We start from the raw sequence: 10,498 nt of genomic DNA on the forward strand, positions 1-10,498 counted from the left end.
CCTAATGTTAGGAATTCCTTGATCCTCCACAGCTGTCATGATCCAATTTCTAGTATGCCACTACCCATCTAACCAGCTAATTAATGGCTGCATATGTTTAATTCATCCTTGCCCTTGCCTTTTAGTCTTTAAGTCTAAACTGACACACTTTGTGTATGGTCATATCTTAGTTTACCGGCTTTTTGTAACCTTATGTTGATTTAGTAGACATGGTTAGTGACATTAGTCTGATGGAAATGCATTAAACTTCAATTGAATTGGCTATTGAGATATTTACATATATGCAAGGAAAAAATTATATCGAGAAGAATGTTTTATTTCGTACCGAAATTATTTCGTACCGAAATTATACCATATTTACATTGTTTCTAAGCATCGTTTTTGCATTGAAATCGTATAGTACGATTCCGCGAAATACAATTTTTATACTGTATCGTATAAATTTGGTATGGTATAGTTTCCATATCTAGTTTTGAAATTCGGTATGGTATTTATACCTTATTAGTACCGCACCGAATTGACATCCTTAAATAGAGAAGGTTGCAAGTGGAAGTGTGGAACCCAAAAAAGAGTGGAGATAAAAAGACTCTTCCGTGATGGGACCATTTTGAAAAGATAAGGAGGAAGAATTATTAGAATTTTGAGAAAAAGAGGAATTACTTTTTTTGACAAAAAGAATAAAAATAAAAATATCTTAAGGGTGTTTGGATTTTGATTCTAGTTTAAATTAATAATAATTACTTAATGGCGGTATTAGAAAAAAAAGTGTTGTTAAAACATGTAGCTTGCAACAAAATCATAATCATGTTAGAAGTGGGAAAGCCAGATGGGTAAAGACTAGGGAAGTTAAATTCTACTCGAAAAAGGAAAGGAGAGATTTTAATATATATTTATCGAGTGAGGGGAGGGGTTGCGGGAGTCTAAACCAAGAACCAAGAAGTATAAAATACGGTGGTAGAGCCCAGGGAGCAGAGCCGGTGATCCTTTTACTTTCTTTTTCTTCTTCAACAACATCCCACAGACGATCGATCCCCTCCATACATACAGAGTACAGTACTCTAATTAATTCAGTAGTCTTTTTTCTTTCTCTCTTTGAGTCTTTCTTTGTAACTTAGCTTATATGCATGGCTTCCACTTCAAATAATACTAGTAAGCGGTTGAAGGTTTCAACCCTAAACTGCCATTCTGGTGTTAAGAATAATGGTATCATCCCTACTAATCCTATTGCCCTACTTCCAGATGATATTCAAATTCTGATAATAAGCAAATTAGACTTGGTGGGCTTCCATCGTTTCCTTTCTGTGTGCCGGCCATGGCAATCCATCGCCATTGCTGCCAACAGAATACGGCATCATCAATTTCTCCTCAAACCTCAATTCCCATGGCTCATGCTTTCCTACATGGAGTCAGACTGTCCGTATTATAATCATTCACTGTGTCGTCATGATTATTATGATCATCATCATCAGGGGTTTTTCAGTCTCCTCCATGACAAAGTTTTTAGGTTTAAGATGCCTGAAATATTTCGTGATGCTCGCTGTTGTGGGTCAAGCTGGGGTTGGATGATACTGTTGGTTAACGGGGCATACGGAAGTATGTTCCTTCTGGATCCATTTACTCTTATCCGTATTAAACTTCCACCTGGATCTACTATTCCTCGTCTAACTTTATATTCAACAAATAAACCACCCGGCCCGAATTTTATTCACAAAGTTATGTTGTCGTCGTCTCCTTCTACTGCTGCTGCTGCTAACGATTCCAGTTTGGATGAAAACCCTTCTTCTGTGGCAAGGGATGATTGTTGGGTCATAGCTATTTATATGAGCAACTGCTTAGCCTTCTGTAGACTGGGAGATAGAGCATGGACCCCCTTGACAAACAACTTTATAGAACCTATTGGATATGAAGACCTCATCGTCTATCAAGGAAAATTCTATATGATTAAGTTCAATTTTGATCTTGTACTTCTGAAGTTATTTCCTCAACCAAGGGTAACAAGTTGTAACATTGCCCCTCCACTGATGGAACAATTGGATCAATGTCGATATAGTTCACTTTATTTGGTGGAATGTTGCGGAGAGTTGCTAGTGGTTGCAAGATGGACCAAAGTCATGCGTGTTTATTGTCCAACAACTGTTATGTTCAAGGTATATAAGTTAGATCTACCACACCAGTGCTGGATTAAGGTTGAAGACTTGGGCGATCAAATGTTATTTATTGACACAAGTACTAGCGTTTACAGATCGGCATTCGACTATCCTGGATTTGAAGGGAACTCTATATATTTTACAGGTCACTTTCAACATAAACCTCCATATTCCTCCCAATTTGAACATCTTCTACCTAGATGTGAGAGTGAGAGAGATGCTTGTTATGATTTGGGTGTGTTTCACTTAAAAGATAATAGCATTGGGGCTATTTTCTTAAATGCTTCAAATTCATATTTGTCTGCACCTTCATGGTTCACACCGGTTTTTTAGTAGAAAGAAGGGGTTTTAGAGAGCTTTTGAGGTGGGGCATTTTTTTTTCTTCTTCTTTTTATTTTCTTTTTTGTAATTTTATGTTTTTATCAATTGAACTGGTTCCCTTTTATTTTTTCCTTGATTGGCTTCCAGACTTTTACAATGTTCATTTATTTCATCAAATTGTTTTATTTGGACAAACATAATCAAACTCATGAATAATGAAAATTCCCTCTACCTAACTCTGCCTCTTAACCAAGTGTAATTAATTTGATCACATTCATGAATATATCAACAACTAGCCACTAACTTCTCTATCTTAACAATTCCCTGAATATATTACAATGCACCAATTAGGTTGTCAACCTTTTATACAATCAATAATCTCTCTCTTTTTTTCTTTTTCTTTTTTTTTTTAAATAAAGATCGATTGTATTAAATTTAAATGGAAAAAAGAAGAAAGAGATTACACCATAAAAGGAACCATACAAGACTCAGTTAGAAAGACCAAATCCTAAAAAATTCAACAAAACTCAAATTGCTATTTTTCTTGTTGCATCCCTTTCTAATTCCAAGATCATCAAAGGCCATTCCGTTTGGATAATAAGATCAAAAGATAAAAATAGTATATTGATGTATAACAAATAAGCACGACTAGATAGAGAGAATGAGTGGTAATTGAGTTGTATCTTCTCAAGTGAATGATGAATTCCAAGCCCTAAATCCGTATCTTTAGCATCTAAAAGGCAGATGGGTTGATCCATGAACTATATAATCAGCATTAACAATCTTGCATGGCACTAACCCCGGTGGATGGTGATGATTGATGAGAACTGGGGAAGACTTCTGGTGGAGGGATGAGGAGATATGACTTCTAGAGTTTAGGTAGATGAAGGAGCGGTTGGGCGGAGTAGGATTTTCAGACCTTTTTGCTACATTCTTTCCGAGTAAAGTTTTTCTTTTTTCTTTTTTTGGTAATCGAGTAGCAGTTTGATTGTATATAATAACCAGCAATATGCTCATCCTTAATTCAACAATGCAAATTCCTTTAACAGAGCTTATCATTTGCCACTTAAATAGCTGGTTTCTAATCCGAAATTATGAGAAATAAAAATATTTTATTAAGACCAAATTGTCTTGTTGCAATAATTTTTTTTTATTTATTTTTGTAATGTAGGCTAGTTAAAAGTTGTAAAATTGCTTAATTTGGGAAGGTTTAAGATAGAGCAGAGACACTCATGAGATACCATATCCTTGGGTGTCTGTAACGAATCATGGTAGTATATTATTGTAAATGTTAAGATGATGTACACATTGATAAATAACATCATAACATGAGATGTATCTATTTCCTAACTTGGCTTTTGATTCTTCATTGTTTCGTTCTCTGAGGGACATACCATATACTTGTAATCGTATGTCTTGACTTCTTAACTAGTAGGTGATTGGGAGTTCAACCAGTAGCTAATTATAACTCAGGCATTTACACCAATTCATCTAAAGTCTCTAGGAAATCATTGTCATCGCCATTGCAAAAACCAAAGCTGATGAGACTTCTCCATTTTATTTCCATCCTATTACCCAAAAAAAAAAAAAGGTGGAAATTTGTTGCTGCTCCATGTCTAAGGGTGGAAATTTGTTGTTTTACGGATTTGGATCTCAAGGAAGAAAAGGATTTGGTTGAGAAGACGCCAGCAGTGTTCAAAACAGGCGTGTCAAAGGAGGAAGGGGAGCATATTATTGAGAAGATGAAGGCTCTTGGGGCTAGAGTAGTCATGGAGTGACTCAGGTTAATCATCCCTGGTTTTTTGATTGTTCTTCCCAATTTAAAGTTTGTTTGAAACAGAAACTAACACCGAGAGTTGCGAATTTTACACACTGGTTCTTTTGGATGGGATTAACTTTAATGTAATTGATGTTGATGAAAATAATATATTCAAGCTTAATTTCATATGTTTTGCAACTACTGGTTCCAGTGATGAGCTTGCTTCTGGTTCCTACTGTTATTTATTTGTTCGCCGAAATTGGAGAGATTTGTTATCTGATATAAGAATGCAACTAATCTTTCTATTTTGTCCTCTGATTTAAGGTTCTTTTTGGTATCAATTATCATTGTCAATTATGAGAAATTTTCATTATTTTAAATTGTTTGGCATCTATCCTGAATTTTATTTTTATTTAAAATAATAGAAAAACCTCCAAAATCCATAATGAACTTTTTGTCCATTATGGATTATGATGAGAATTTCATTATCTTCATTTGTGTAAGTTTACTTAAAGTTCTATAAGTAAGATGAGGGTAAAATAGTCAATACACATTCTTTTATAACAACCATACTTTTTCCTTCTTTTCTCACTTGTTTACTATCATTTTTAATAATTTTTTATCTTGACACCAAACTTATTTTCCATTTCATAATTTATTTTCAATAAAATTCACCAAACCATTTTTCATTCTTGACCAATAATGAATTCTTGTACTTATTTATTTTAAATAGGCATAATAGATAATGAGAATTGATACCAAAAAGAGCCTAAGATATCACAAATTTTGATAAGGTTTGGTTATCATGTCTAAATTGGGGGTTTTATTACTAGCCTAATCTTACACTTCCTTAGGTTATGCTAAAATGTTTGGGCAAAAAAAAAAGAAAAGGTTATGCTAAAATGTAACTGAAGTCTTATTTTTGCTGTGGTCTGCATCTGGGTATATGATGGTCACCACTCACTATTTACCATGATAATATCTAGACCTGTTTAATCTCATAAAGGTGATTTTTTAATGGATCATTTTTTAGTCTAGATTTGTCATTGGTGGGAAGTGTTTTGGCACTATTATTTTGGATTTATTTGACTTCCTGAAAAAGATCTAGAATGAAGTGGTCTTTCCTGGGTTCTTGCTGAACTTGATCCAAGGGTTGTATCATATGAACCTTATCTTCAGTAGGCAGGTTGTTAGGGGAGGACAGTGGATTTAATGCTTCTTTAAGAATGGGCATCCCCCTCCCAAAGTTAAAAAAGAGATGAAGAGATGGGATAGTTGTTGATGGGGTTGCCTTGTTATTGTTGGTCTTACATCTTGATTAAATTATAGGGTATGACTCCCAAAGTTAAAAAAGAGATGAAGAGATGGGATAGTTGTTGATGGGGTTGCCTTGTTATTGTTGGTCTTACATCTTGATTAAATTATAGGGGTGAAATGTTTCCCTTTTTTTTGCTTATTTGGGTTGATTGATTTTGATGACTTTCTTTTTAGCTTCAAGCTGGATATGTGCTTTTATATCTGGACTCTAAAGGTGGCTTTACTCTTCTCTCCCTTAAATTTCCTTCAATTTGTGTTTGTTCTTGTCTCGCAAATACTTAACTCTCTTTTTTTTTATAGTAGGAAACTTCTTGTTGTTTATCCAGGATCAGGTAATAGAGAAAGGAAGTTATATCAAATAACAACTAAACCCTTATGGTTAGATTTGAAATCCATTTAGAGTTACTACTGCTAAAGAAACTACTATAAGAAGCCCCTAATGGCTGGAAATCATGGGGTAAGCCTAAGTACCATGTTGATGTAAAATTCATGTGCAACTTAATTGCAGTGACAACAAAGGCATAATTGAAAAAGAAAACAATTGGTCTGCTAGAGGAAGTAGAGGATGGGTTAGTTCTGAATATGTTTTTGTAACAAGATGCATTTTACAAGAATTTTTTCTTTTGGCAGTTTTACTGCATATTGGCCGTATGTTTATGGATGCAATTGGCTATGGAACATGATAATTTAACAAGGTGAATCTTAAATTTTAAATACTCAAGCTAGAAGAAAAATCGCCATATTCAAGATAGAAGAAAAATCACCAAATTCAGTTGAGCATCAAAGGAAATCATATGGGGAAATTTTACCACTCAATAACTTTAGCAAAAATAAGGTCGAAGAAAAAATTCAATCGAGAAGTACCTTCGAGCAAACAATTCAATTGGTTCTTGGTCGCAATCTCCTTCGCTGAGTCTTTGTCGACAGCCGTGGGTTTAAATAGAACAATGGAGTATAGAAGAAGACACAGAGAACTTAGATCTCAGGTTAGATTGAAGAAGAAATCGATTTACATTCGATGGAAGACGATGTAGAGAAGAAATCGATTTGGTCGCAATCCTTCGCCGGAGACAATGTAGAGAAGTATCTTCGTGCTGTCTTGGTCTTGGTCTCAGTTGTTCAACGGAGAAGACGATTCAGAAAGTTCGGTTTTTTACTTCCGTTTGGTCGAATGAATAGAAACGTTGATTTAGGTTTTATATTTTATTTTATTTTGAAAAATTAAAGAAACAATGGACCAAACTAAACCGGTCCAATAATGGTTTTCTCATTTAACCGACCTAAACCACCAACTAAGTGTCAGCGGCTGAGATTTAAGTCGCTGACGACACGTGGCGTGCTCCCACCAATGGGGCCGCTAGATGGCCGCTGGAAGTTAGGCCGCAGAGGATTTAATTCCGATGAAAATAGCATCCAAGAAGTATCAAAGAAAGGAAAGAATCTTCTATAAGTAATTGGTGATTGCGGAGATGAATATAGGCGTGCATGACAGCGAAGCCTTTTTTCACCTTTTTGCCCTGTCTAAAAAATAATTGATATTTTTATTTTTTGGTAAACATTGGTAAACATTTGCATTGATAGTGAGTTGTGTAACACTCATGTGTAGCCTTGAAGAAATCGATTTCATTTGTAGTCTTACTTGAAAGATAGGCATCTTTGGTGGTAGTTGCTTAGGGGCGGAGCCAGGATTGAACATTTGGGGGGGGGGCGAATGTAGGTGGGCCAATGTGGGACCCATTGTAGGTCCCATCTCATAATATATTATTATATTTTAATGTGGAGTCTACATCAAAAATTAGGTAAATTAATAGAAAATTCATGATTGTGAGAGAGAGAAAGGAATAATTTGAGAATGAGAATGAATACCTGATGTGGAGAAGATTTAGGAAAATTCCAAAGTTTGCTAACTACTTCAATATTTTGTGAGAAAAAATAGAAATAAAAGAGGAGATTCATGAGAGAATAAATAGAAATGAAAATAGGAGAGAATATATAAGGAGAAATTCATGGATCATGAGTTAGCTTTTAATTAGAATTTAACCTTTTATTCCTTAAAACTAGGGATTTAATGATAACCATTAGATAAAGATTATGAATGACATTTGTACCCATCATCTTTATCTTAAATTTATATTTTTAATTTTTGAAGGGGGCCAAATAGTGGTATTTCACAATTAAAGATAGAAAAATAAGGAAAAAAACAACGATATTTACAATTTCAAAAAATCCAGGGGGGGCCATGGCCCCCTCCGGTCCCAACGTGGCTCCGCCACTGAGTTGCTATAACATTTATATTTAGGTTTCATCAATACTTAGCACCAAATACCGGTACCGGTACTTCACTTTCAGTGATGTTGGAGGAATTTATGCTTGGAACAAAGCTGCGTCTCTCTTCGCTATTGTTGGATATATTGCTCATTCTATTCCTGCATTGTTTACGTTTGCCTCTCCTCAGGTTTCCACTTTGGCCTATTCTTTTGCAAACTCGTGAGTCTCTGGATACCACAAAGCAATATGCATCATCTTTGCTGTATATAGAAATTCTTTGAAGATCTACTGGTTATTGAGTGTTTTTGTGATCGAACAAAAATCTCAACTTGGTCTCATCGTCATAAACATGGTTAGTCTTGGAATAGGAATTTGATATTGCATTTTTTCCACCTGGGTTGCAAAATCAATACTGGATGTCCGATTCCAATAATCTAAATAGATAAATTATGTTTGCACACTCAATGAGTCATTTTTTCTTCTTTCTTTTTTTTGGGAGGGGGTGTTTAGGTGATTTGGCGTGGGAAGAAAAATGGGCTATTGGAGACCATAAACATAAATTTGCAAAACTGAACATGAGATCATTTACTTGGCTAATGTGCACATCAAATATTGGTTCAATTGGACGCTCAGCTTCTTACACAGAAGGCATGACGCATGAAGGCAACCTGCTGTATTTATCTGCAAAACAAAAATGATAATTTAATTTGAACCAGTTACATCAGGGGCCTTACCCAGTCAACGAGGCTCCCAAAACTGCAGTATCTAGGCATGGTCACAACACGATGCAGCCTTATTCTCGCCATAAATAGCTTAATTTATTTGGGAATGAAGACATGCTAAATTGCCGAAGTAGCTAAACTTCGCCACTTGGCAACCTTGAATGGTACTGTAAAGTTGGATGATCAGCATGTCCGACTTTTTTATGAAGTGGATGTGAGAAGGATTAGAAATATAAACTTAGTCAATTCCAAGCTGAGGACTAACTAGTTTGGGGCATCAAAGAATGGGTTTTTTTCATCTACATCTACTTATCATTTGCTAAGTAATAGTAGAGACCAAATTAAGAATGAACTTTCTTCCTTCATCTTCTAGGGAACATAAATGGGATTTGGTTACTTCGATAGCTTGGAAACTTATTTGAAACTGCAAAACCGTGCTAAAGGTGAAATCATTCTTATGGAGGGCGTGTGCACAAGGCCTAGGTACGAGCAAAGCAATGAGGGATAGACAATTGAAAGTCGACCCCTCTTGCAAAAGATGTGGGAAGTTGGTTGAGTCTATCGATCACGTTCTTTTAGAGTGTCCTTTTGCAAAGGCAGCTTGGTTTGGTAGTGTCTTCTTCTATTGTCCTTTAGAGTGTCCTTTTGCAAAGGCAACTTGGTTTGGTAATGTCTTCTTCTCTCCATCTGTGGCTGGCTTCTCCTTTTTATATATCGCGCACACAATGAATTCGTCATCTCTAGCCTTCAATTCGACCTTTATTAGTTCATATTCTAGAAAAACTCAAAACTAAAAAGTTATAGATATTTTTGTTATCTTTCTATAGTATCTTAAATCACTGCAATTCGAGTTTATAAAAGAGAGATATGCCTAAAATACTCAAGGTTTACACGATTTTCAGATCTTATTACCAATTTTGTTCCTTGGACCTCTACCTGTTTTCAATTTGGCTAAGATTCATGCTCTCCTTGCATCAATTAAGTTGAATCTCAACATTCATGATTTCTTGGGCAGCAAGATTGAATCCCATGATTTTATTTTAGTTAAAATCCTCCAATATCTAATATATTTGCCAACTTTGCTCCACATTATCTGTAATAACCAAAATCACATTATTCATGAAAAAGACACAAAATATTCAATGAATTATCTTTTAATTAACTAAATATGGAAAATTAATTCAAATAAATAATGATAAATGCATGCTTATCAGAAAGGTGACTCATTGCTCCTGTTTGGCTAACCCCTCCCATTGTTCCTTCTTTTTCTTTTTCTTTTCAGTATTGATTAATTCACCAGGCATCTCTCCTACTAGTTTCTACTTCTAGTCTGAAAAATCTTGTTTTAATTTGTTTCATGTTCTCCTTGTACTTGCTTGATTTCAAATTGAATAAAGCTAAATGTGTTTTTGACAAACAAATATATTTGAAGTTGTGAGAATGTTTCACATCCTAATGTTAGGAATTCCTTGATCCTCCACTGCTGTCATGATCCAATTTCTAGTATGCCACTACCCATCTAACCAACTAATTAATGGCTGCATATGTTTAATTCATCCTTGCCTTTGCCTTTTAGTCTTTAAGTCTAAACTGAAACATTTTGTGTACGGTCATATCTTAGTTTACCGGCTTTTATTTTTAACGTTATGTTGATTTAGTAGACATGGTTAGTGACATTAGTCTGATGGAAATGCATTAAACTTCAATTGAATTGGCTATTGAGATATTTACATATGCAAGGAAAAAATTATATTGAGAAGAATGTTTTATTTCGTACCGAAATTATACCATATTTACATTGTTTATAAGCACCGTTTTTGCATTGAAATCCTATAGTACGATTCCGCAAAATACAATTTTTATACTGTATCGTATAAATTTGGTATGGTATAGTTTCCATATTTGGTTTTGAAATTCAGTATGGTATTGATACCTTATTAGTACCGCACCGAATTGACATCCTT

At 34.8% G+C, this 10,498-nt stretch overlaps 1 protein-coding gene and 1 long non-coding RNA gene across 2 annotated transcripts; both read left to right on the forward strand.

Moving 5' to 3' along the window:
- Positions 1–1,124: 1,124 nt before the first annotated feature.
- On the forward strand, positions 1,125–2,480 carry LOC149028666 (putative F-box protein At4g17565). The gene has a single exon (XM_089157477.1). It carries the CDS (start codon positions 1,125–1,127, stop codon positions 2,478–2,480), a length of 1,356 nt encoding a protein of 451 aa, XP_089013603.1.
- Positions 2,481–4,363: 1,883 nt separating this feature from the next.
- On the forward strand, positions 4,364–5,172 carry LOC149028667 (uncharacterized). Its single transcript, XR_016172242.1, has 3 exons — positions 4,364–4,551; positions 5,002–5,081; positions 5,119–5,172. It is a non-coding gene; the product is annotated as an uncharacterized LOC149028667 (long non-coding RNA).
- The last annotated feature ends 5,326 nt before the right edge of the window (positions 5,173–10,498 follow it).

The sequence above is a fragment of the Hakea prostrata genome, chromosome 1 (assembly GCF_041222555.1).
Source record: "Hakea prostrata isolate BN-2017 chromosome 1, UWA_Hpros_2, whole genome shotgun sequence".
In the NCBI taxonomy this organism is placed as follows: Eukaryota; Viridiplantae; Streptophyta; class Magnoliopsida; order Proteales; family Proteaceae; genus Hakea; species Hakea prostrata.